Source organism: Eutrema salsugineum, unplaced genomic scaffold (assembly GCF_000478725.1).
Source record: "Eutrema salsugineum unplaced genomic scaffold, Eutsalg1_0 scaffold_16, whole genome shotgun sequence".
Classification (NCBI taxonomy): domain Eukaryota; kingdom Viridiplantae; phylum Streptophyta; class Magnoliopsida; order Brassicales; family Brassicaceae; genus Eutrema; species Eutrema salsugineum.
Window position 1 is genome coordinate 1,918,488 of NW_006256858.1, and position 24,762 is coordinate 1,943,249.

At 39.4% G+C, this 24,762-nt stretch overlaps 7 protein-coding genes across 9 annotated transcripts; 2 read left to right on the top strand and 5 right to left on the bottom strand.

The window, feature by feature from the left end:
- On the bottom strand, window positions 1–5,256 carry LOC18020908 (disease resistance protein RPS4). The gene is made up of 7 exons (XM_024158027.1): window positions 4,920–5,256; window positions 4,002–4,610; window positions 2,704–3,850; window positions 2,282–2,596; window positions 1,305–2,192; window positions 728–1,224; window positions 1–609 (listed from the first exon to the last, which is right to left on the bottom strand). The coding sequence occupies exons 2-7, from the start codon at window positions 4,484–4,486 to the stop codon at window positions 294–296; spliced, it is 3,648 nt and encodes a 1,215-aa protein (XP_024013795.1). The 5' UTR covers window positions 4,487–4,610; window positions 4,920–5,256; the 3' UTR covers window positions 1–293.
- Window positions 4,867–9,029, top strand: LOC18020909 (probable WRKY transcription factor 16). The gene is given in 5 exon segments (XM_024157791.1): window positions 4,867–5,350; window positions 5,474–6,530; window positions 6,616–6,912; window positions 6,987–8,327; window positions 8,415–9,029. Coding segments are annotated over 5 exon segments (3,723 nt in total). The 5' UTR covers window positions 4,867–4,937.
- A 2,956-nt stretch (window positions 9,030–11,985) lies between these two features.
- LOC18020910 (receptor-like protein kinase FERONIA) lies at window positions 11,986–15,339 on the top strand. 2 transcript variants are annotated; one of them, XM_006403842.2, is made up of 2 exons: window positions 11,986–12,162; window positions 12,311–15,338. In XM_006403842.2, exon 2 carries the CDS (start codon window positions 12,361–12,363, stop codon window positions 15,034–15,036), a length of 2,676 nt encoding a protein of 891 aa, XP_006403905.1. In that variant the 5' UTR covers window positions 11,986–12,162; window positions 12,311–12,360; the 3' UTR covers window positions 15,037–15,338. The 2 variants fall into 2 exon arrangements, with proteins under 2 accessions (XP_006403905.1, XP_024013691.1); XM_024157923.1 differs by having other exon boundaries at window positions 12,034–12,162; window positions 12,340–15,339.
- A 228-nt stretch (window positions 15,340–15,567) lies between these two features.
- Window positions 15,568–18,147, bottom strand: LOC18020911 (putative GPI-anchored protein pfl2). 2 transcript variants are annotated; one of them, XM_024157962.1, is made up of 5 exons: window positions 18,009–18,147; window positions 17,345–17,432; window positions 17,143–17,254; window positions 16,367–17,044; window positions 15,568–16,207 (listed from the first exon to the last, which is right to left on the bottom strand). In XM_024157962.1, exons 1-5 carry the CDS (start codon window positions 18,124–18,126, stop codon window positions 15,878–15,880), a joined length of 1,326 nt encoding a protein of 441 aa, XP_024013730.1. In that variant the 5' UTR covers window positions 18,127–18,147; the 3' UTR covers window positions 15,568–15,877. The 2 variants fall into 2 exon arrangements, with proteins under 2 accessions (XP_024013730.1, XP_006403906.1); XM_006403843.2 differs by having other exon boundaries at window positions 17,345–17,435.
- Window positions 18,148–18,925: 778 nt separating this feature from the next.
- On the bottom strand, window positions 18,926–21,070 carry LOC18020912 (diacylglycerol O-acyltransferase 2). The gene is made up of 9 exons (XM_006403844.2): window positions 20,777–21,070; window positions 20,615–20,689; window positions 20,451–20,536; window positions 20,253–20,359; window positions 20,008–20,163; window positions 19,783–19,869; window positions 19,516–19,613; window positions 19,342–19,429; window positions 18,926–19,190 (listed from the first exon to the last, which is right to left on the bottom strand). The coding sequence occupies exons 1-9, from the start codon at window positions 20,929–20,931 to the stop codon at window positions 19,089–19,091; spliced, it is 954 nt and encodes a 317-aa protein (XP_006403907.1). The 5' UTR covers window positions 20,932–21,070; the 3' UTR covers window positions 18,926–19,088.
- Window positions 21,071–21,898: 828 nt separating this feature from the next.
- LOC18020913 lies at window positions 21,899–22,848 on the bottom strand. The gene is made up of 3 exons (XM_006403845.2): window positions 22,398–22,848; window positions 22,190–22,306; window positions 21,899–22,110 (listed from the first exon to the last, which is right to left on the bottom strand). Exons 1-3 carry the CDS (start codon window positions 22,749–22,751, stop codon window positions 22,033–22,035), a joined length of 549 nt encoding a protein of 182 aa, XP_006403908.1. The 5' UTR covers window positions 22,752–22,848; the 3' UTR covers window positions 21,899–22,032.
- A 166-nt stretch (window positions 22,849–23,014) lies between these two features.
- LOC18020914 lies at window positions 23,015–23,394 on the bottom strand. Its single transcript, XM_024158030.1, has one exon. It carries the CDS (start codon window positions 23,391–23,393, stop codon window positions 23,055–23,057), a length of 339 nt encoding a protein of 112 aa, XP_024013798.1. The 5' UTR covers window position 23,394; the 3' UTR covers window positions 23,015–23,054.
- Between the last annotated feature and the right edge of the window lie 1,368 nt (window positions 23,395–24,762).

Below are 24,762 nucleotides of genomic sequence, written 5' to 3' on the forward strand. Positions count from 1 at the left end.
TTTCTCTGTTAAGGGTTGTCACATATCACAAACGAGTTCACACAATAACCTAATGCCCAATGATCTAAAGTTGACGTGTCGGTGGTTACAAACAAAACCATCAAGAAATAAAAGTGGTAGAGATCAATCCTTTTTGCGAGTTTTTTTCTCCCAAGTCCCAAGTCTTGGAAATCTCAATTCTTCGATTTCTTCTTATAAACACACCCAAATTCCGAATCTTTGGGATCTTCTGTGTGCACTGGAAGTTCTTGGCTATTCTTCTCCAGTGATGAGCTATCCTTTCCTTCCATTGTTCATAGATGTTTTGCGGAGTTACAACAAGGAAAACATGCCCATTTCGAGGGTTTTGAACATGTGTGTAGTTGAGCTTCACGAGGGACGATCTTGGTTTGAAAATCTACATTATTAGCTGGTTCGGGTGAAGCCACAACATCTGTGGTAACTGGCTCTAGGCTCTGTATTGGACGTCTCTTGACAACATCGGTGCATCTGCTACCTGATCCACTCGTACAATTTTCTGATACTTTTTCAGCACTTCTAATTTGTTCAGCTTCTGCAACTTCCAACTTCTTTATATAATTTCCACTTCTTTCACCATCTATAAAAAAACTGCAACAGGACAAAAATGGATTTTCAATTCCCATAAGACAGCTCTAAATATAGGAGGAGCTCTAAAAATCAGAAAAATCGGGTTTAAATAGTTTCAATCAATATACTATGTTACTACCTTAAGCCACACTTGAGCACTTCGAGTCTTGGTATCTCACATGTATCATCTACAATAGTAAAATTAAGGGAGGCCATAGTAGGACTGCATATGTTAGGTTGCGTGGATTTTGTAGGAATAGAGCAGCCTAAGTCCTGGTTCTCAAGACGTTTAAAGATCTTTGAACAGCTGTTATACGCAATAAAGACATGCTCTGATGCAATATTCTCTACTATATTGCCCTGATTACCCCAACTTCCGACTGGGAAAACAAATTCAATCCAGGACCCTTCTTTTACTTTTAGTTTGAGTGTGCATTTCACCGAGAAGCAGCGGATTTGTTCCTGAGAGTCTGGAAATGAGACAACAGCACATAAAGCTAGACCGGCAAGCCTATTTTCGTGCCATTGTGGGGGCATTCTGAGCTCTAACACAGATCCAATGGCTTTATGACAGAACCATGTAGGTAGTTCACTTCCAGGAAAGCAAGTACTGAACAAGGCCTCCAAATCAGAACCCTGCAAAGATATGGAAATTAATAAAATGCGAATGTTTGAGAAATAGAGGAACATATAATGAAAAATATCATGGAAACCACATCGCAGCAATTATGTGCATCTGAAAGCAGCTGGCATTTCCTTTGAGCAAAGGAAGATATATCTTTCTTCGCACTCCTTTCGAGTTTGTTGCAGTTCGTGAAATTGAATGTGGAATATATCTGTTGAGTTGTCATAAGACATGCCAGTGGATTCGAGACTGTTTTGAGTGAGCAACAACCGTGTGCATCTAAGTGTTGAAGATTTGGTGGCAGCTTTGGAATAGATGAAAGACTCTTACAATACTTCAAGTCCAACCATTTTAGTTGAGAAAATTGGCTGATGTTTTCTGGAAGGGAGCTGATCTGGTCGTTCTTGTTTAAGCATAAACATTGTAACGAGGATATCTTTGGAATCTCTGTTATGGCTGTCGCATCCAGTCGTAATATCTCTAAGACCTTGATGCCTTCGCCGGTTGCCGAGATACTTTGGAACTTCGAACAATCTGAGAGTATCAATTCTTTAAGAGCTTTCAAGTCATCAAGACAATCCGGAAACTCCTTCAGCTTCGTGCATCCTTTCATATTCAATAAGGCAAGTCGCTGGAGAATGTTGATATTCAATGGAAGTTCTTTTATTGAAGTGCCATCCAAGTATAGAGCTTCTAGATTTTTTGAGATCACCCGAAATTCCTTAAGGCCTGAGCAGTTGCTGAGGATAAGAGTTTCAAGAGAGACCAAATTTATTTCCGGAAGACAGTTGAGACTTATGCACCCTTTCAGATTCAGGAAAAGAAGACTTCTCATATATTCCATATCATGGGGTAAAGTTTCCATTGCTATGCAGCCTTCAAGGTTCAGTCTTTGCAGATTTTGAGCCTTTGATAACCCTGATAAGACGCGCAAGTTACTAGAATAGTTGAGATTGACCCACTTTAATTTTGATGTATCCTGTGACCGCACAATATTTAGCCACCAGTAAAGATCCTATCCATGTTAATTTAAGTCACATAGTCAAACGATAACAGAGAGACACACACCTTATCACCACTCCAGATTCGTTCAATCTTGCTGTAAGGAAGCTTAAGGTCTACAAGATTATGAGGGTTGAAATCTGGTGGAATTTCCTTCAATGGGAACTCCACCCAGTGTAGATATCGAATCTCTTTCAGAGGAAAGTTTAGTCCATCCGGTAGGTTTATCTTATTGTTAGGTTTACATTGCTGAGGACAATGTGAGCTATAGATCTTGAGGTATCGGAGATTGCGCATTGGTTCGAAGGTGCGACTGTCTAAGCTCATCTCCCTCTTCATTTCATTCATGTTTAGGAAAATCCCTCTGACTTCTGCACCTTCCTGGTTAACAAGTCACGGTCGTCAAATCTTGTTATTCATGATAGAAAGTAGTCTTAAGGAAATTTATCAAATGAAATGTATAAACAAAAGTTTGTCTGTAAGTTCACCTCTATGTTCTTTAGCACATCAGTTATGTCTTGATGGTGCCACAACCTATGTCCCTCCGTTCCATCTTGAGCATATCCTCTTCGGCAAAGTTCCTTGGCGAAGGTATATAGTAAGTCATGCATCTCTACTCGCCCATCAGAAACATCAATCATGAATTTGTTCATGAGAGTTTTTATTTCACTTGCAGCTTCAGATGTATCTAGTAAACTTGCAACGTAACTCTCATCTTCCATTCTAAAACAAGCCATGTCGAGAAATATATCTTTATGCACTTGACTCAGCTCATCATAACTTACATCCAACACATCTCGCATACACTGCCAGCAATTTTGTTCGAGTGCAGCCAATTTTGTTCTCCAATGGTCTTCGTCTTTCCCATTAAGATCTTCACCCAACAACTTAAGAGCTAGTGGATGACCTCTAACATAATGCACAAACTCTTTTGATAGCTTCATGATGACTTTTTTGTTTAGTTTGTTGGAATGATGATCAAAGGCATAACGCCCAAAATGACCTAAGCCGTCTCTGTGGTTCAATTGTGGGACAACATAAGTATAGTCAACCACATCTTGGATAAGTGATTTGTCGTTTGTTGCGATGACAATCCTACTTCCCTGCCTAATCCAGTCGCATCTCCCCAGAAGAACCTCTATTTGCTTTTTGTCACTCACATCGTCAAGAACAACGAGAACTTTATGTCTGAGTAGTTTACTCCTGTAAGATTCGTACACGCGTTGAGTAGATTCTATGTCTGGAATTTTTACACCGAGTAACTCTTCCAAGAGTAATGCAGGCAAGCAATCCAACCCAAGCTCCTTCGATGTTCTACGAATATCTTGGATTAATCCGTGACTTACGAACTTGCACTGCCAAGTTTCATATAACTCCCTTGCAAGAGTGGTTTTACCGATGCCGGGCATCCCAACAACTCCCAAAATTCGAGTCTCCTGACAACCAAGATCCAACTTCTCCTCCAATTCTTCCAAGCGTTGCCTGAGTCCATAAATCTCATGGTTGTCTTTTCCTAAGCGCATTGAAGTGTTTTTCGATAGATGAACAAAATTTTCATTGGTTCCATCCAAGGGAATTTTGCTCAGCGCTTGTTTAACCTCTTCGACTATACAGTTAATGAAATCGTTCTCATCGCTGTAAAAGGGTAAGAAAAAAAAACCACGCAGATACTTAGGATTATTTTCTTGTTATTCGATCCTTTGGATTATTGAAGGTCAAACTATGAATAGAATCTCAAACCATGCCTCTCGATAAATGAATTTAGAGGAAACTGAAGAAATGGTACCTCATTCCCTCGAAGCAGAAGCCGATCCGGTCAGCAACAGAGCTTAAAGCTTCAGACCATTGGTTCTTCTTGTCATCATCAACATTGCGCAAATTTTTGAACACATACCCAAACCGTCCCCTCTGAAACCGAACATGGTATGCTTTAACCTTGTAGAAGATGGGAATGATGAGGAGTTTACCCTTGTCCATGCATTCCTTCATCTTCACCAGCTCGTTCAAGCACCATTTTGACTCGGTGTACTTCACGGAAAAGATGGCCAAGGCAATCCTCGACTCTTCAATCCTCTGGAAAAGCACATTTAAAGGTTTGCCTTTTTGTTCATTCGTGTCTATGAAGATATTGACCCCGTGCCTTTGCAATGCATTTCTGAGATGGCTAACGAAGTTGTTCCTCAACTCCTTTCCTCTGAAGTTTACAAACACTAGGTGCTGCGGAGGCAAATGAAATGGTTTGCTTTTGGAAGAGGAAGAGACCTCCTCCATCTGAGTTTGATAGGAGACAAATTGTGATTGGGTTTCCTCTGGAGATACAGGACATAATTCCAATTTCCAAACATCTCAATAAAAGATCCTCTTTTTATTTTTCTCTCCAAATCTTGGACCAGTTCTACAGAAGATAAGCGAGGAGTTTAAAATATCAATTTCTTAGTTGGCTATGACTTCTTCTTCCTCCATTGAATAAGGTGAAGAGGACCAATAATCAAATTGTGATGATATGCAAAGATATTTTCTTAGTTGGCTATGACTTCTTCTTCCATTGGAGAATTCGTTCAGAATACACAATTCCAAGAAATGTTTTGAGAACGACTCGGTCTAGACTCTAATCGACTCACGAATTCACTAAATTAGAGTCTAAATGAAGAATCCCCGACCAAAATCCCCCCGAATCTAGTGCCGAAGAGAAACGAGAAATTACCGTAAAACGCGACTGATCATGGTGGAGAGCAGCGATGTTTACATCAGCTTCGATAGATGGGAAGATACGGTGCGGTACTCCTTCATCAGCCACCTCGCCGCCGCTTTCCACCGCAAAGGAATATCCTCGTTCGTCGGCGGCTCCGATCCGGAAAGCAATGGATTCGCCAGGGTAGCCATGGAGAAATCGAGGGCTTGTGTAGTGGTTTTCTCCGGAAAATACTCGTCATCAAAGCCATGCCTAGAGGAGCTAGTCAATGTTTCCGAACGCCGGCGAAACAACGGTCTCGCGGTGGTTCCGGTGTTTTTCCCGGTCACGAAATTGTTTGTGAAGAAACAAATCTGGAATTTGGGCCATGTTAGAAGCGAATGGCAAAGCGCTCTATTGGAAACTGCAGAGTTACCAGGCCACCAATTATACGATAAGCAAAGGTATAGTTTGTTGATTTGTATTAAACTCTATAATCCACTCTTATTAAATGTTTTAAGGATTAAAAACACAAAGACATTCTAGACTTGAATATTTACTAATTTTCTACAAAAAAAAATATGCAGTGACTCCGAATTTGTACAAGAGATTGTCGCTCATGTGCGTGAAAAGCTCAAAATCACAAAAAACATTGGAATCTACTCAAAGTTGCTGATGATAGAAAACTTGCTCTGTAAGCAACCATGGGGTGGTGTTCGAAGCATAGGACTATGGGGTATGCCTGGAATAGGCAAGACAACACTTGCTAAAGCTATCTTTGAAGAAATGTCTGGTGACTACGAGGCTGCTTGCTTCGTCAAAGATTTTAACAAGGAGTTTCATGACAATGGGCTTTACCGTCTGTTAGAGCAACACTTTGGGAAAATTCTTAGGGAAGAGCTTGGCGTAAATGGTTTAGTTAAAAGACCGATCCTCCTTAGAAACGTTTTACGCCACAAAAGACTTCTTGTCATTCTTGATGATGTGCGCAAGCCTTTAGATGCAGAGTTGTTTCTTGGAGGGTTTGATTGGTTTAGTCCGGGAAGCTTGATTGTCATCACTTCAAGAGATAAGCAAGTTTTTTCACTTTGCCGGGTCCATCAAATATATGAGGTTCCAGGTTTAAATGAGGAAGAGGCTCTGCAGCTATTTTCGCGGTGTGCATCTGGAAACGATGAGAGTCTGCAGAAACTATCAATGATGGTGCTTGACTATGCAGATGGAAATCCTCTAGCTCTAAAGTTTTTTGGAAGAAAGACGAGGAAGAATCCAAAAGAAACAGAGAACGCAGTCGTCACACTCGAGCAATCTCCTCCAGATGAGATTCATGATGCAGTCAAGAGCACATATGATTCACTCTGTTCCAACGAGAAGAACATATTTCTTGATATTGCGTGTCTTTTCAGAGGAGAAAATGTCGACTGCGTGATGCATCTGCTTCAAGAGTTTGGTTTTTTTCCACGTGTTGAAATCAGTGTTCTTGTTGAGAAATGTTTGGTGAGTATCTCAAAAGGCAGGGTGGTAATGCATAATCTGATCCAAAACATAGGTCGCAAGATTATCAATGGAGATAAGAGGCGTTCCAAATCCAGACTGTGGGAACCTTTGAGGATTAAGTGTTTTCTAGAAGATGAACAAGTTTTGGTATGTTATATTATGTTATTTGCTCACAAGACTTTATTATTTGAATGTGAGCCAACTTCTTGATTTATTCCCCTTGTTGTTTCAGTACAGTGAAGAAATCGAAGCCATATTTCTGGACCCATCTGTCTTAAGCATTGATCTCAACCCTATGGCATTTGAGAAAATGTACAATCTTAAATATCTGAAGATTTGCAGTTCCAAACCTGGAAACTATCCTGCTCTAAACTTTCCCAAGGGACTTGAATGTCTACCAGATGAGTTAAGGTTGTTGCACTGGGAAAATTTTCCATTGTTATCCTTACCACAAGGTTTTGACACTAGGAATCTTGTTGTACTCAACATGTGTTCTTGTAAACTTCAGAAACTTTGGGAATGAAATAAGGTAAGAAAGATCTGATATGCAATTCACATATAGCGGCTCGATTGTTATTTTCTTAACATTTTGTTTTTTTCTAGGAACTTGGGATGCTGAAGAGGATCAAGCTTTGCCATTCACAACAACTAGTTGATATTCAAGAACTTCAAAATGCTCGAAATATTGAGGTAATTGAGCTCCAAGGTTGTAGAAGACTACAAAGATTTCTAGACACGGGTCATTTCCACCATCTTCGGGTGATAAATCTATCTGGTTGCAGAAAGATCAAAATTTTCCCAGAGGTTCCACCTAAGATTGAGGAGTTGTATCTCAAACAAACTGGGATAAAATCAATACCAACTGTGACCCTCTCTTCACAAGATAACTCATTCACCTATGATCATGGAGGTGACAAGCTCTTGAATCTAGAAGACTCGTCTGATTCGAAAAGTCTGTCAATCATGGTTTATTTGGAATACCTCAAAGTTCTTGATCTGTCTCATTGCTTAGAGCTAGAGTATATTCAGGTTATTCCTAAAGCTCTCAGAAAGTTATACCTTGGTGGCACCGCCATACAAGAACTGCCTTCGCTCGTGGATCTCTCTGAACTTTCTGTATTAGATTTAGAAAACTGCAAACAGCTTCAAAAGCTACCTATGGGAATGAGTAACTTGAATTCTCTTGTGGTTCTTAATCTCTCTGGATGCTCAGAGCTTGAAGATATTCAAGGTATCCCAAGAAACTTGGAAGAGTTATACCTTGCTGGGACCGCTATACAAGAAGTGCCATCATCAATCAAGTATCTCTCAGAACTTGTCATATTAGATTTGCAGAATTGCAAAAGGCTTCAACATCTTCCGGTGGAAATTAGTAACTTAAAATCTCTTGTCACACTTAAGTTATCGGATTCATCTGGGAGGATGTCCACATCAGAAATCGGCATGGGTGATTTGAAGCATCTTCTCTTGGCTTTTAATGAGAATGCAGATCAGCGTCGAGATTATTTCCCCCAGCCAAGGCTGCTATCTTCAAGTTTACATGGCTTGGTCCCAAGATTTTATGCCTTAGTATCTTTGTCCCTCTGCAATGCTTCCTTGATGCATATACCTGAAGAGATTTGTTCCTTGCCTTCAGTAACGGTAATGGATCTTGGTCGGAATGGTTTCAAGAAAATCCCTGAAAGCATAAAGCCGTTATCTAAACTGCATAGCCTTAGATTACGACACTGTAGAAACCTCATATCGCTTCCAGAGCTTCCCCAAAGCCTGAAGCTCTTGAACGTACATGGTTGTGTATCCCTACAGTCAGTTTCATGGGCGTCTGAGAACTTTCCTAGTCACTACACCTTGAACAATTGCTTCAATAGGTCTCCAGAAGTGGCTAGAAAACGAGTAGTAAAAGGTCTGGCTAAAGTAACCAGCATTGGCAAAGAACATGAGCAGGTATCTCTCTCGTTTCTCATTTACTTTTTCTCACTCATGCTTTACTTTGGCATGTCTCTGATTAGGGATTTGCCTTGTTGGAACCAGGAACTCGTCAAAGCGCTTGCATTTAGCATTTGCGCTCCTGCAGATGGAAATCAGAGATCCTCTTATAATTTGCGGACAGGTTCATTTGCAATGCTAGAGCTAACTTCTGCCTTACGAAAGACACTCTTGGGCTTTGCTATCTTCGTTGTAGTTACGTTTTTGGATGATAGCCACAACAACGCTGGTCTTGGCGTTAGGTGCATAAGCAAATGGAAGGCTAAGAAAGGGGCATCTCGTAAAGTAGAGAAAGTTTTTAGGTGTTGGGCTCCGAGAGAAGCTCCTGAGGTACAAAGGGATCACATGTTTGTGTTTTATGAGGATGCCGAAATGCATAAAAGTGGTGGCGAAGGAAACGAATCTAGAATACTGGCTGATCATGTTGAATTTGAATTCCAAGCAGTAAATGGGAGAAACAAGGTTCTAGGCGGTAATTGCATGGTGACAGAATGTGATGTTTGTGTTATAACAGCTGCAACTGGTGCGGCGAGTCTGAGTGTAATAAGTGCAAGTAAGGATATGAGTTTAAGAGATAAGCCTTCTCCGAAGCTTTCAAGTGTGTTCCGTAAGCTTCGATTTAGGAGCACTGGGAGGTTTGTTAGTTGTGCATCTGCCTAGAGTGAGGAAAACTAAGAGATAAAATGGTGTATGTGACTTGTACTCATGTGTGCCCAAATACAAAAAAGCAGAATATAAAACTATTTATAAAATGTAGTTTATATTATTTTGAAAGAACTACGTACTGGTTTTTTAATGTAATACTAGGTGAAGATCCGTGTATACACACAAGCTTGTATACTTTATAAATTTATAATTTGTGTTGTATAATATGAAAGATTTTTTATTTAAACTTTAAGAATATTTTACTTGTATGAAAAACATCTTAACAAATACAACTTAATTCGATATAGAAGCGGTTATTTGATAAAATGTATGAATTGATATATATTGAAATTATTTGTTCGTATTTATTTTTATTAATTATAATGTAAACACATTTTTAAATTTTCTGTAGTTTTTACTCTAAATTTCCAGTTAGTTTCGGTTATAATCAACCACATATTAAAAACTAAAAAGAAAATAATTAATGTTTTCTAGCTTAAGTTATATGATCACTTAATTGGAAGTTTTATATTATGCACATAAAATTTAGATTATCAGCTTAAATTGCAAGAAACTTTTTGACTTTTTTTATATGTTAACAGTTAGCACACACAAAAAAACACTTACATCCATGCAAGCTACACATCGCCATATCACATTTAAGAAAGTACAAATACTTTTCTATAACTTCTAAAATTACGTAAGGATCTAGTCTTACCAATCGTTCTTTCATAAACTTTGCACCCCAAGAATCGAGCGTAGAAAGAATTATTGCCTTATGGGAACTACATTCTATTTCTGTCTAAATATGAAATCGTTTAATAACACACTGCCTAAATTATGTTATAACAAAATACTTAGATAATGAATACAAAATGTGATCATATTGTGATCCTAACTCCTAAGTCTTGTCTCCCATGAGAGTGGCTGAACAACCTCCAATTAACACTCATGAGGAATAGAAGATGATAAAACAATTACAAATTATGCAGACTGGAAAATCATCCGATCATAATAAATTTATCGATCATTTATGGTCATCACAGTTTTAAAAAATTACTCTTTTGATATTTTCTCCCGAGAAAATTTTTTGTCCCCTCACTCTTAAATCCTTCTCTGCTTTCTCTATAACCTCCTCTTTGTTGTCTTTATTACGTCTCCCCCATAACATTTGTAAGTTGTAACCCAAGCAATAAAAAAAGAATGAGGTTAAACCATACCATTAATTCATCATAATGGCAACAAACATGCATAGTGATATCAACATTCGCCTTTACCATTTTTTATATTTCTCATTTTAGAGAGAACACAATTCGTTAAAATGTTTCAGGTTATTTAGATACGCAAACCCACTTTCTACCAATAATATCAAGCCATTTAATCCTTCATAAACTCCTAACTGAATTTTCGTGCGACCTTCCTTCTCCAATATCTTTTTTTTTTCTCAAATCTTCTCCAATATCTGAAAATAGCAATCACCACCTTTTGAAGTCATAGCCATGACCACAGTTACTTCCTTCACTTACAAACTCGTATAATCCCAGTGAAATTTCAAAACTCGATTTTAAGTTTTGTCATTAAAATCCGATTGAAATTCTGACTGATGAATCAAAGAGGAATTTGGCAGTAGTAAAGACATGAAATGAGTTCCAAGACTCATAGATATCTTAATTATTATTTAAAATTTAAAATATCAGATTTTTTTTTGTTAAAGCTGATGTGTCACATAAAGAAATGCTGATGTGTCAAGATTGTGAGATACAACCCAACTTTTATATAATAGATTGTTGTGTTTGTCGACTAGAGCGACCGATTTTATCATGGTTCTCTTTTGTATATTTTTGGATAATTGTATGTAAATATTTTTGGATAATTGTATGAAATCCTTTTCCATTGCCTCCATTTCGTGTCTAATCCGCTTAATTTCCATCCACGTACGTCCATGTTTTGGCACAGACGTTTGATAAAAGCACATAGGCTCCTGCTATTTATGGGATCTAGCGTGATGAGTCGGTTTAGGGCAGCTTCACAAGTCTTGATATCCCCAAGCATCCTCGATCCGGTTATGAGAGACCCCCAAACAGTGGCGGAGCCACATAGATTAGGTTGGGGTCATATGCCCCTAGTGAATTTTAAAAAATGGTGCAATTTATAAAGCAAATTATTAACACCCTCATTCATAAAGTCATGTATGTTCCATTGATGCCCCCAATGAAGAAATTTTTTGGCTCCGCCACTGCCCCCAAATGAGTACTTTAGGCTCTATAGGCAATAGACGCTATAACGAAATCGTTGCAGTTGCTGAAAATGAATTTGAAATAGATCTGTTGGGTTGTCGTAAGTCAATTCCTTTCACCCATTGAGGGGCCTTGAGGCAAAAGTCTTGTGCATGTTTTTTTTTTTTTTTTTTTGCCTTTTTTGTTTTGATCAAGGAGTCTTGTCTTGTGCATCTAAGGTCAACAGAATCGAAAGAATAAAAAAGCCCATGTCTCTATCAAAACGGAACATGGGCTTGTGAAGGAGTCTTGTGAAGATTTGGTTTGCACGGTATAGAAGACCCATTTTCACTTGGCCCATAGAAGGTCAACAGAATCGAAAGAATAAAAAAGCCCATGTCTCTATCAAAACGGGACCCACTCTTTCGCTTTATATAATTAGAGCGCCAGCTCAGCCACGAGCACAGTCGTCACCGCACAGAAAAGATACGCGTTTCTCAAATTCTCTTTCTTTTATTACACAAACACACACACACAAACAAAGACATGAACTGTCATCCAAGACCAATCCCCATCCCAATCAAACATTATCCTTCGATGGTTGGGCATGTAATAACAGCTGTTATTCTAAGGGCGTTTTCGTCACTTACCTCAAGCCGGCTTCAATTTGCCTCTAAAGTTAATTTATAAAAATAATGCGATAATTATCATTTTGATTAAACTAACGTTTACGCGTTGAGGGAGGCAACAATGCTGGCCGTTTTGTCGTCTTAACTATACTTACCTCCACTATCTCTCCTCTTTAATTAATTCTCTGTTGTTATCATTTATTTGTTTTCCCAAACTTTTCTCTCTCTCTCTCTCCCCCAAATATCTCAAATTCTCGAAAACTCTCCGATTTCATCGGCTAGGGTTCTTCCCCGATTCTTAAGGTATGTTTCTTTCTCTGCTTCACTTTTCCTACTACTGAAATCAACTGTAGTTTCGCTGTTGTCAAATGAACATGTACCTCTGTGAAATTTTCTAGCTCTTTCCATTTTTAGATCTGTGAAGTTTCTTGTTTGCTCTGTTTCTTTGCAGTTCCTAGTTTGATTTAAGATTTTTGGTAGATCCGAGGCTGCTCTTGATCGATGGTGATCACGGAGGGACGATTCCGCGTCTCTCTTGTGTCCTTTCTTCTTCTTCTCTTATCTGCATCTCCTCTAATCTCAGCTGCTGATTACACTCCCACCGACAAGATCCTCTTAAACTGTGGTGGCTCCTCTGATTCCGCTGACACAGATAACCGGACATGGATTCCCGATGTCAAGTCCAAGTTCTTGTCTTCATCGGGAGACTCTAAAACCTCTCCGGCCGCGACTCAAGATCCTTCCGTCCCCGAAGTCCCTTTCATGACGGCGAGGATTTTCCGATCTCCCTTCACTTACACTTTCCCCGTCGCTGCAGGCCGTAAGTTCGTGCGTCTCTACTTCTATCCAAACTCATACGACGGTCTCAACGCCACAAACTCTCTCTTCTCCGTCTCCTCCGGCTCCTACACTCTCCTTAAGAACTTCAGTGCTTCTCAGACGGCGCAGGCCTTGACGTATGCCTTCATCGTCAAGGAGTTTATTGTGAATGTTGAAGGTGGAGCATTGAACATGACCTTCACACCAGAGTCAACACCAAATGCTTACGCGTTTGTGAACGGGATTGAGGTTACTTCAATGCCTGATCTTTACAGTAGCACAGATGGTTCATTGCTTGTGGTTGGTTCCTCTGGTTCTGTCACCATCGATAACAGTACGGCGCTTGAGAATGTTTATAGGCTGAATGTTGGAGGCAATGATATCTCGCCTTCTGCTGATACAGGTCTCTACAGATCTTGGTATGATGATCAGCCTTATATCTTTGGTGCAGCTCTTGGAATCCCTGAGACTGCTGATCCCAACATGACCATTAAGTATCCTACAGGCACGCCTACGTATGTTGCTCCTGTTGATGTGTATTCAACCGCTAGGTCCATGGGCCCAACTGCTGAGATCAACATCAACTACAATCTCACTTGGATTTTCAGCGTTGACTCTGGCTTCAGTTACCTCGTTAGGCTTCATTTCTGTGAGGTTTCTGCTAACATCACTAAGATCAACCAACGTGCGTTTATAATTTACCTCAACAATCAGACAGCTGAGCCTGAAGCTGATGTTGCTGCCTGGACCGGTGGAGGAAACGGAATCGCGTTTCACAAAGACTACGTGGTGAATCCTCCAGAAGGCAAAGGACAACAAGATCTATGGCTTGCTCTTACTCCAAACCAACGTAACAAGCCACAGTATTATGATGCTATTCTCAATGGAGTTGAGATATTTAAGATGAATGCCTCTGATGGTAATCTTGCTGGTCCAAATCCTATACCTGGTCCAGTAGTGACTGCAGATCCTTCCAAAGTCTTGCGCCCGCGTACTGGTCAATCCAAGAACCATACAGCTATTGTTGCAGGCGCAGCCAGTGGTGCAGTAGTTTTGGCCCTTATCCTCGGTTTCTGCGTAGTGGCTGCTTACCGCAGACGAAAACGTGGTGATTACCAGCCTGCAAGTGATGCAACCTCAGGGTGGCTTCCACTATCTCTGTATGGAAACTCACATTCTGCTGGCTCGGGAAAGACAAACACAACAGGAAGTTACGCCTCGTCACTTCCCTCAAATCTATGCCGTCACTTCTCCTTTGCTGAGATCAAAGCCGCTACTAAAAACTTTGATGAGTCCCGTGTGCTTGGTGTTGGAGGTTTCGGGAAGGTTTACAGAGGAGAGATCGATGGTGGAACTACAAAGGTAGCCATCAAGAGAGGTAACCCGATGTCTGAGCAAGGTGTACACGAGTTCCAGACTGAGATTGAAATGCTTTCAAAGCTTAGACACCGTCATCTCGTGTCGTTGATTGGATACTGTGAAGAGAACTGCGAGATGATCCTAGTGTATGATTACATGGCTCATGGGACAATGCGTGAGCATCTCTACAAGACTCAGAACTCTCCTCTTCCCTGGAAGCAACGTCTTGAGATATGCATCGGTGCAGCCCGGGGCTTGCATTATCTGCACACTGGTGCGAAACACACGATCATACACAGAGATGTGAAGACAACGAACATCCTGTTGGATGAGAAATGGGTGGCTAAGGTCTCTGATTTCGGTCTGTCAAAGACTGGTCCAACACTAGACCACACACATGTAAGCACAGTCGTGAAAGGCAGCTTTGGTTATCTTGACCCGGAGTATTTCAGACGGCAGCAACTCACTGAGAAATCTGATGTCTACTCTTTTGGCGTCGTTCTCTTCGAAGCTCTATGCGCACGGCCAGCCTTGAACCCGACACTGGCAAAAGAACAAGTGAGCTTAGCTGAGTGGGCACCATACTGCTACAAGAAAGGCATGCTTGATCAGATAGTGGACCCTTACCTCAAGGGCAAGATCACACCGGAATGCTTCAAGAAGTTTGCTGAAACAGCGATGAAGTGTGTGCTAGACCAGGGCATTGAGAGACCGTCGATGGGAGATGTGCTGTGGAACTTGGAATTCGCGTTGCAGCTTCAGGAAAGCGCAGAGGAGAGCGGGAAAGGAATATGCAGTGACATGGACATGGATGAGATTAAGTACGATGGTGGAGACTGTAAAGGGAAGAACAACGACGACAAGAGTTGTGATGTGTATGAAGGGAACGTGACTGACTCAAGGAGCAGTGGACTTGACAGGAGTATGGTCAGTGAAGATTCAGATGGGCTCACTCCAAGTGCTGTGTTTTCTCAGATCATGAATCCTAAGGGACGTTAGAGAGTTTTAAAACCCGGTACACTGCTACTACCTTTCTAAACCGGCTCCATGCAAAGGAGACTGGTTCGTTTCTCTTTCTCTCTCTCTTTTTTTTTTTTTTTTTTTTTCTATCTTAACTATTTATTATTCTCTTGGCTGTTATTTATTTAGAATTTTGGATTTGTGTATTTGATACTACCACGATGAAGAGTGTAAAAAATAATGTATTTTTTTTTCTTTCTTTTTATTACAAAACATTAAACATGATTCGCGTAAATGTACGACTTATTTGGTTTGTTATATAACGCTTTTGTAATGGATGCATCCGTTACTAACCATTGCAAGTCTAATCCTTGTGAGGAAACCGGACATACTTGTGGAAGACGAAAACGTTGTTGTGAAAGTCAAATTGGAGATAGGTTTTTATATCGATGAGAAAACATAACAAACAGAGTGTTTAACGTAAACTGTTACACAAATTACGAAACGAGACTAGTTTTTATAGCTGAAATGAATAATCTGCAAACACAAGAAAGTAATTTGTACATTGTTATATTAATCATACGAGGTAAACTACAACCGAGCTTACACTTCAATTAATTTGAATTTCGCAATACCGGTAATTCCACAGTCTTTTCTTGCAAAAATATGTTGAGCAAAAGAACACAAGCTCAAAGCTGTATATTTTTGTCAATCAATACAAGAAAACACTCCAAGAACACAAAGACCCCAACGAGTAGAACAATCCTCTCTTTTTTTTTCCCTTCTTTCATCGCATAAAAGAAAGGAGTGAATTAGGATTATTTATTAAGCAACTCTTGTTTTAGAGTTTAAAACTAAACAAATAGAAAAAAAAAAAGACTCAAAGAGGAGAGAATGGCTCAGGAGGAGAGTCGAAAGCATTGTCGAAGATGAGAGAATGATTAGATTCATCATCAAGGTTAAGTAGCCAGTTAGTATCCTTCACATCTTTTACATTCAAGAGTGCGTCGTAACGCGCACTATCGTTCTTCTCCGTGCCTCCTTCTTTCGTTAAGCTTTTTCCTTCTTCCTCTTCCTGGTTGTTGCTGCTGCTGCTTCCTTCACTACTACCACAGTACCGGTTTCTTAAAGAAGAAGATCTTATGCTGTGTGGGTACAACATTGTACTCAAAAACGGATTTGTCCCCACTTTCCCATTTCGTGACACATCCTGCAATCAAAGTGACACCGTGAAGCAAAACATCATTAAGACATTACCACTATTAGTTACTCTGAACGTTTCAAATGGAAAAAATGCGGCTTTTCAAAGGTTCAAGATTCCTCGGTTATAAAATAAAGAAATTATCATTTTGTGACGAGAGTAAGTTACCAAGTGATTGTTAGCAATTTGAACTGAAGCTTTTGACAGTTTTCTTCCAGACCTCGTTGAATCCGCAACAGTTGCAGTTGACTTCACAGACTTGGGACTTGCTGGTGTATGTGAAGAAGAAGCAGAGTGCCCTTTAGGCCTCGTTCTTGTAACATCAGGTGAGGTGTTCCGTTTTGGCGAATTTGTGGTTACCACTGGTCTACCAAACGCTAGAGTGACTGTTGTTTCTTTTACTCTTGGCGGTGTTCGAGGTGTTGCTGAAACTGATGGGCGTGATGACACAGACGTAGAACGCACATTGGTGCTACTTGAAGGTGTAGCTGAGTTTGCTGAAATCTGAGGCTTTGACCTTGGAGTCAACGATCTTGATCTTTGAGCATCTCCACCTTTTTTAAAGGAAGGATTTGTTGAAGTAGTTGTAGTACTGATTCTTGAAGGAGTTGAAGATCTTGATGGTGTTTTGCGTGATACAGGAGTTAATGACCGAGAGACAGATCTTTTTGGAAATGAAACCGAAGCTGGAGCTGGAGCTGAAGCTGTTGTTGTCTTCTGGGGGGCTGAAGAAGATCTGACAGTGGGAAAGGTGGGGCCAATGTTGGAGGGACGAAATGTTGGAATGTTTGAGGGACGTATTGTTGAATTGCTTCGAGTTGGTTTTGAAGATGGATCGCTCTCGCTCTGCGTGTAATAAGACAAAGAATCATACATATATAAAAGCTCTTTAGTTATATGGTAAACTTGCAATAATGGCCATTTTAATTTTTTTTGCATCATACCCTTGAACCAGTCTTTATCGTAGAAATGGATTGAAGCTTGGAGGTTACGTTTCTAGCTTCTAGAACCAATCTAGAAAGAGTTCCCAATGGAACTTCAGGAATAGTATAAAGCCTAACCAACAAAGATAATAGAGTAAATTTGTTCACAATAATTCTCTATCTGAGGAACAGTATATATTGTGTATCACATCAAATAACTTACGGGTCATTGCCATGTTTCTTTTCATCATCTGCCTCAGGCTTAGCAATTTTAGCTTGTTCGAAAGAATGTCTTCCTGGTTTAAGCAAAACTACTGACCAAATAGAACATTACATTAGTATTGAAACAACACTATTTGATTGAGCAACAAAGAAAAGCCGAATTTTGTTGATTTTGGTGGATCATCAATCAGTGTACAGTATATGTATCTTATCCTCCTCGATTTACTAGATATAGTTCACGTAAATGAGTTACTTCACAACAAGACCGGCTCAACACTAGCATAAAAAAAACAAGTTTTTTTAAAAATAGCCTAAGGCTCTGTTCAATATATGAAACATAGATTTTAAACATGTTAACAATTCTATTTATTTTGGACTCTACGTTACACCAATTTTTTTGGTAGCTTGTGCAAGAACACAACTCGTACATGAACATGGATAAATACGGCTCTACTTCACAAAGCAAAATGAAGAAATTATGGAAACTGACGAACAGATTTTTTTTATAAAACGAATTGTTTCGTAGAAGCGATCTTTTGAATGCAAAATGCAACGGCGATCCAGACTTAAGAAAGAAAAAAAAATCATAAGGGAGGAACAATTTCAAAGTTGTGTCTGTTGTAGAAAGCAAAATAAAAACACAAGTCAAAGGAGGGAAGATATACGATCAAAAGAAGTCAGGTCACCACGGTTGACTGAGAAGAGATCCAAATTCTCGTCGGCATCTCCAACGAGGCGGTTGCTTTTTCCGGAGAGAGACTTTTTCAGACTCCGATCGCTCATCGACGGTGGTTTACAAAAACAGGACAGACAACAGAGGAAACAGAATTCAGATAAAGAGACAAAACAGAGAGAAAGATAAATGTTTTTTTATTTAAAATATTAGAGTTGACAAATAAAGAGTGAAAGAGATATCCTAAAAAGAAGGTGGTGGGGGTGGGTGGGGCAGTTTTCAAGTTTTAAAGAGAGTCAGCCTTCAAGAGGCATTTTCCATTCCGTGTGGTTTTAGTTTTCATGTCGTTTTCTTGCATTAACTAATCTTTTGTTTTCTTTTTTAGTATTTATTTTAACTATCTGAAAGCTTCGTAGAACACGAGAGAAACTAATAGAAATTACCTGGAGCTGATTATCTTCTGACGTGTGTGCGGACATGTGTGTTACGATCTGATGCATGTGAGAAAACTAGTTATCTTAACCTACCTTACTGTATCACCGTCGGATCTAGCAAATCATGTTTTATGGTCAATTGGTCAGATAATCCAAAAGTGACACTAAATTGGTTAACTAACATGTTTGGTTCAAAAAAATTAGGTTATTACCGAACATATCTTCATAACAACAAGCATTGCTCGCCTGTAACATAATGTTGTGTCTTGAACTTACGAACATATCTTTATAACAATGTTTTTTTTCAATAGATTTTTTACTCGGCAAATTTGAAATCTCATTACATCAAATTGAGCATGTTTTGTGTATGTATGTATATTGTCAGGTGTATATGTGATGTGCATCATAAGCCCATTTAATATGGCCCAAGAAGATTAGTCGCACCCACCAAAAACCTCAATCTTACACTACAGAATAACATGTAATTTGAAGGCTATTATTATTAACGTATTTCACTACTACAACAGTCGATGTTAAAAGACATAGACAGGTAAATCCAAAGCCAGCTACAAGATAAAACAAATGATTAAGAAGGATCATCATACATAGACAATATTTTCCATTGGGAGGACTTTCATTCAAAGAATGTTCAACTGAAGATCAGAATAGCCTACTCGGGCCTTGTGCTTCTCAAACAGATCCTTAAGCGCTTCCACAAACTGGCCATGTAACTTAGCAATCTGAGATGCACAAAAAACACCATAAAGCTCTATGAATGCTAAAACATTTACCAAGCATCCTACACAGTAACGTCTAATAGCAGAGCCGCAATTCCGTCCTGACTCCACTCTAAGAAGAAGCTACAAAACAATTTAGAAGAAGATGACTAACCTCTTCATTACTTGGCTGCAGAGTTTTTGTAACTTCTATTGGTTTACCAACCACCACGTGCATAGGTTGTCGATACGGCAAGGGAGATCTACAAAACGAAATGCGAATAGTTTTACCTCTTTCAAGATTTTCACAGGCAAAATCAAATGTACCTAAGAGAACCAACACACTTACCCAAAAACTCCCCAGAAGCAGATAGGGGTAAACCTGATGGCTCTCGATAATTTTAGGTAGAGTTTCCAGTCTGGCTTCCACCATTTGTACACGTGTGACTGCGGAAGAAACAAAAGACATGATGAATCGATAAAAAAACTGGAAAAGCAGAAACGGTACAAGATCTAAATCATGCATCTGACCAATCAAATCAAGTTTTGAGAGTATCAGTTACGTGAAGACAACTACATAGAGCACAACATTTTTGTGAGCAATTCTTTTCTCTACCTGACCAAAGCAGAAAACTGGAACCAGAGGTGTCCCGTGTTCCATGGCTATGCGCACAAATCCTCTTCTCGATGAAAGGAAGACGTTCTGCGAAAAGAGAAACAGTCAATCACAGAAATAAGATAGCTATATCAAGTATTCCAAACTTGTAAGCTTTCTCAGTATTCCAAATGCCTCAGAACAATATGATTTTATCAAATCACAAGTGAAAGATAGTAAAGTCACCTCAATATCGTGTTGCATGTGAAATGTTTCTTGCACACCACCAGGTACGAGGATACAACTATAGCCAGACTTCAAAAGGGAAGAGAAATTCTTCCTAGAAGCAGGAGCGAGCCCTAACCATGTCCATATGTGCCTTAGAAACGGTGTGTAGAAAACCTACCATCATTTTACGTTTGCAAAACAATGAGTTTTATGGACAAAGTTAAGGATACACAAATAGATTAAACAGAACATAATAAACTCACAGCAGTACTTGCAAGAACTTTGATTTTAGGAAGAGGCATAAATCCTGTAAGATCAGCAAGTGCAATAACTCCAATCGGCCACACCGAATGTGGTTCATAACCAAAAACTGAAAATTGCATGTTAATTTAAGTCAACGATATCACAGACCCATCTCAAAAAGCTTAAAACTTTGGAGTCAGAAGGAGATTGTGACAGACCATAGGCCCGATTAGGCTGAAAAGCTTCGTAATCCTCGACATGAAGAGTAACGGGGAAATAACTACACGCATGCTTACATATGTACCTGGAAACAAAAAGAAGATGATTTCGAGAACATAAACCACTGTAAATGGAAGCAGATAAAAGAAAAGAGAAGAAGTACCTAGCTAGCATACGACCGTATTTGCTACGATCGTCAATTGGGATGAAGATAAGCAGAAAGAGCAAGCCCAAGACCCTGAAAACAGAGGATTTCAAAGAGTTTAGTTCGAGACCTATAGAAAAGAAAGAAAGAGAGAGAGAGTGTGTTTGTGTATGTGCATACAGGAGAGATAGAGAAGGGGGAAGGAAAATGAGGGAGAAGAGAAGAAGAGCGACGTTCAAGTGAATGGCGCCAAGCCAGATGGATATGGCGGTCACGGAGTGGAATAGGTTTGAAGGGAAAAGTTCCTCAGCTCCAAATTCTCTGAATCCGCCCATATCGCCAGCTCCGGGCAGATTCTTTGGTTTGTCCGCTTCACAGACCAACGACGATGGTGAATCGTAGATCCTCCTAGAGAGATCTACCTATCTCGTCCTCTCTCTCTCTCTTTCTTTCTTGGGAGAGCCCAAACAACCCATCTTTAAGATAGAGCCCACAATAAAAAAAAAATCATTTTTATTAGAACCGTAATGTAACAAGTGGCGTTTTCAGAGTTCAAAGTTTAAATCTCAAGATGTACTAACATCATGTTCATTTTGGGCCATGTTCTTGCTATTTAATTTGTAATCTTGGTTCATACATTTAACACATTTAATAATGTCAAGCCATCTCGGACATTTAATACGCTCTAACAACCACTTGATATCTTCCAAAGGGATCTTACTCTTGCTTCCTCTCTCCGCTGAATTGAGCCTAGAGCTTTACTTATATTATATCCATTCAACTGGAAACACCACATTCCCAGACAATCAATTGATCACATGATTTGTGTCTGATAATTCTCAGAAATAGCCTTTGCTCAAGCATACTCAGTCTAACAGCAATTGCTCTCTTTGCTCTACATTTCAAGGACCAAGAGAATATCCTTCAAATGATAGGTTTTTGGACTCCATCTCTTACCAATAATGTCTTTCCAGAACAAGTTGAGTCTTGTATAGCAACTCGTTGAACAAATGAAAGCAAGCAATGTCTTTCTAGAATAAGTTGGATCTTGTATAAGCAGTGCATTGAAAAAATGGTGATATTACCATCAGCTACACACATTCCAGCCGTCAGATGATCGGCCATGGCTTATCGAACTCTATGGTTGCTTGTGAGGATGAAACTGGCCTCATGTAGTCGAAACCAAGATGCATCCATTTACTTGAGAATTTTGCGATGAAATTTAAACTGCAGCAACTTCAAACACTAGTTCTGTTTTGCTGCTGCAGCCATTACTCCTTGGAACATAACATGTTGTTAGAATAACAAAAAAAAAGACTTGGAGGTAATAAAACAGTGAACAGAGAAGCAAGCTTCTTAAATATGCAGAATTATATTCAAAGTATGTGGAGGAAAACAACAATCACTGTAAGAGTTGAGGAAAAAACACAAGAGTTTTAACGAAATCCATCTCTTTTATCTTGTTCCGCAGCTTCCTTGTTAGCAGCTTCAACGGATTTGAACCATAGGAATACCTGCAGACAAAACCCACTTGTTCAGCTAATGAAACAACACAGAAAATAAAGAAAAGAGAGAGAGAGAGAGGAAACTCACAGAAGTGGGGATTCCAGTTAAAGCAAAGAATCCAAGCACAGGAGTATAAAAGATACTGTCAGAGTCCAAGACCCCGAACACTGGATTCTTGCTCGAGTACTCAAAAACAGAACCAATCTACAGTGACCAAACGATACATAAAGTTAAGATCTTTGATATGAGCCGGTAATTAGAAGACAAAGGCGAGGGAGAGATCAAAGAAACATACAGCAGCAATGGCAGTAATTGCCGAGGCTAGCAGATAAACATAGAAGGGAATCTCAACGCTTTCTTGTGACGTAGAAGAACGACCTTCGTCTCTAGCCCAAGGAGGTGGCTCATCAGAGTCAGGATTCGCCCAAGAAGGTTGACTTTCTTTGGACTTTCTGGATCCTTCCGTCGCAGCCGTCACGACCAATCTCCTCACTGTACTACGTTCATAGTGCAGCGATTGAACCATTCGGTTCCTCTTCACGGTCAGAGAATGGCCTGAAAATACTGAATTGGTGGGAGAACGGTTGCAACACTCATCACCATGGCTCAGACAAGAATTGGTCGGAAGGGACGCTAGAGACGCGGCCATTTATTACAGTTAAGAAGAAGAAAGCCACTCAAGTTTGGTCTAAAACAAATTCTGAAGCGGTGAAACGATTTTCAGCCACACATTGCAGTTCTTGAAAATCTATTTTATCTATCTAGCATCACAATGTGGATGAAGGACACGTGGTGCTTCTAAAAAAGGGTTCTTTAGACACAAGAAGTGAGATTGACAAAAGTAGCACATAAGTTTATGTAGCCGGAAACATGTTACTATTTTAAAGTTTTGGTGTTTGTACATAATAATGGTCAGGTCACAGACAAGGCAAATGCTAGGCTCTAGAATCAATCAAGGATCAACTAAACCTTCCATTACAACGAGTTTGTCCAAGAGCTCAAGTTTCTCATCTTCAAGTGCCTTAATATCATCTTCGGCTTCCTTTAGTTCTCTCTCCAACTCGAAGCTGTCTTCCTCCAGCAGCAAATACTTGCGCCTCAATGCTCTGTACTCGTTTCCGGAAGATGAATCTGAATTACACATCTCAGGTTGATGAGAAACTGCATAAAGCTTGTCTTGTTTGCTCCTCGTTGAAGCCTTCTTCCCGATTCGTGGTGGTAATTGTTGTTTTGGAGTAGGAATCTTCTTTTTCTTTGCTTCAGAAAACGGTGGAATCCTCGAATTTTGCATCTTTGCTAAGATCAAAAGATAAGAAATCTTAAGGCTTTTCCATACAAGATTGAAAGCCAAAAACAAAAATTCCCAGAGAAGCCATAGACGAATTCAACGATGTCGATCAAAGATAACAACAAATCTTCACTCAAAAGCAGAGTATAAATAAAAAATTGTGTGTAAATCAAGATCTCACTTTAGATTCATTGAGTAGAATTTACCTGATATCGGCGTCTAGGGTTTCTTCACACGACGGAAAAACTAATTGGGAAAGCAAATTATGAAGTTGCAGGTGCGGGAAGATGATTGAGTCGGTTTGGGTTTTATGATTTTTCTTTAGAACCGTCTTCGATTACATACCGTAAATTCCGCTAAAACCATAGTCCAACCAATGAACCACCTGACCCAATAATTGAGCCGGTTTAACGTCCGGTTCGAAATTAAAAACATTGGAGAAGAGTTTAAATGGGCCTTCCGGCTAATTGGCCCATTTTTCTAGCTCACGTGTCTTACGCTCCGGGGGTGAAACTGTCATTAGGCAATAAGTCTGTTAGTCGGGTAAGTTCTGGTTCAAGTATAAAACTACGAGCGTTGCTTAACTCGAATCCGTGTTCTATTTTTCATTTGTGATTCAATAGTGCTCGATCAAGAAGAAGTCTTTGTCACGCAGTATATATGTTTTTTTTTTTTTGACGACTATATATATGTTTAGTTATCGGTATTTGTAATATGCGTTTGTGAGTTGTAAACGATGTGACAATTCTAGTGGAAATATATCAATATTCTCTTCTTATTTTTTTTTTCTATCAAGTAGCAACTTTGTTTCAAATGATCAACTGTATCCACTACTATGGTCTAGATCGTTTTTTTTTTTTTCATTTGTAATTAGAAATGGAATCACAGCATAAATAGATATATTTACTGCGTTGTTAGGTGGTAAAGAGAATTGATCTATATTTAGAAAACAATTGTGGAGATGGGTTATGAAAGAGTGGGGGCATTGCCATGAGACAAGGAGAACTTCTCATAAAGGTTGTGAGATGTAAAATTTCGCGCACAGAAGAAGCGATCAAAGGAGAGAGCTAAGAGTTTGTTGTCACCTTCCCCTTTTTTTTCTCCTCTTGACCAAACTAACTTTCCTATCTCTCTCTCTTACCGTTAATTAATTACCACTTAATCACATGCTGCATGCTTCTGATTAATCACTTGAATACTTGTTTTTCTATTTGTGAGGAAACAAACACACAAATAATCATCTTCTACAACTGTAATTAATAACCATCAGATTAACAACTTTTGTTTTCTCTCTTTTTCTTTCTCAGGTTAGTGATAAGAAATGATTTTAGGACATTACGGTATTCTTTTTGGAAAGAAGAAGACACATATG

Bases quoted from the DNA above. Each gene is read 5' to 3' on its own strand.
- LOC18020908 (XM_024158027.1), bottom strand. From the start codon at position 4,486: ATGGAGGAGGTCTCTTCCTCTTCCAAAAGCAAACCATTTCATTTGCCT. The intron at 3,851-4,001 runs GTACCATTTCTT...ACCCTTTTACAG, and splicing joins TTCTGCTTCGAGGGAATGAG to CGATGAGAACGATTTCATTA. The intron at 2,193-2,281 runs GTGTGTGTCTCT...GTGCGGTCACAG, and splicing joins GAATCTGGAGTGGTGATAAG to GATACATCAAAATTAAAGTG.
- LOC18020910 (XM_006403842.2), top strand. From the start codon at position 12,361: ATGGTGATCACGGAGGGACGATTCCGCGTCTCTCTTGTGTCCTTTCTT.
- LOC18020911 (XM_006403843.2), bottom strand. From the start codon at position 18,126: ATGAGCGATCGGAGTCTGAAAAAGTCTCTCTCCGGAAAAAGCAACCGC. The intron at 17,436-18,008 runs GTATATCTTCCC...CTATTTGGTCAG, and splicing joins TGACCTGACTTCTTTTGATC to TAGTTTTGCTTAAACCAGGA. The intron at 17,255-17,344 runs GTAAGTTATTTG...TTTGTTGGTTAG, and splicing joins AAGAAACATGGCAATGACCC to GCTTTATACTATTCCTGAAG.
- LOC18020912 (XM_006403844.2), bottom strand. From the start codon at position 20,931: ATGGGCGGATTCAGAGAATTTGGAGCTGAGGAACTTTTCCCTTCAAAC. The intron at 20,690-20,776 runs GTATGCACATAC...CTCTGTTTTCAG, and splicing joins CCCCCTTCTCTATCTCTCCT to GGTCTTGGGCTTGCTCTTTC. The intron at 19,870-20,007 runs GTGACTTTACTA...CTCTTTTCGCAG, and splicing joins ACATGCAACACGATATTGAG to AACGTCTTCCTTTCATCGAG.
- LOC18020913 (XM_006403845.2), bottom strand. From the start codon at position 22,751: ATGGCCGCGTCTCTAGCGTCCCTTCCGACCAATTCTTGTCTGAGCCAT. The intron at 22,307-22,397 runs GTATGTTTCTTT...TGGTCACTGTAG, and splicing joins CAATTACTGCCATTGCTGCT to ATTGGTTCTGTTTTTGAGTA. The intron at 22,111-22,189 runs GTGAGTTTCCTC...TTTTGTCTGCAG, and splicing joins TAACTGGAATCCCCACTTCT to GTATTCCTATGGTTCAAATC.
- LOC18020914 (XM_024158030.1), bottom strand. From the start codon at position 23,393: ATGCAAAATTCGAGGATTCCACCGTTTTCTGAAGCAAAGAAAAAGAAG.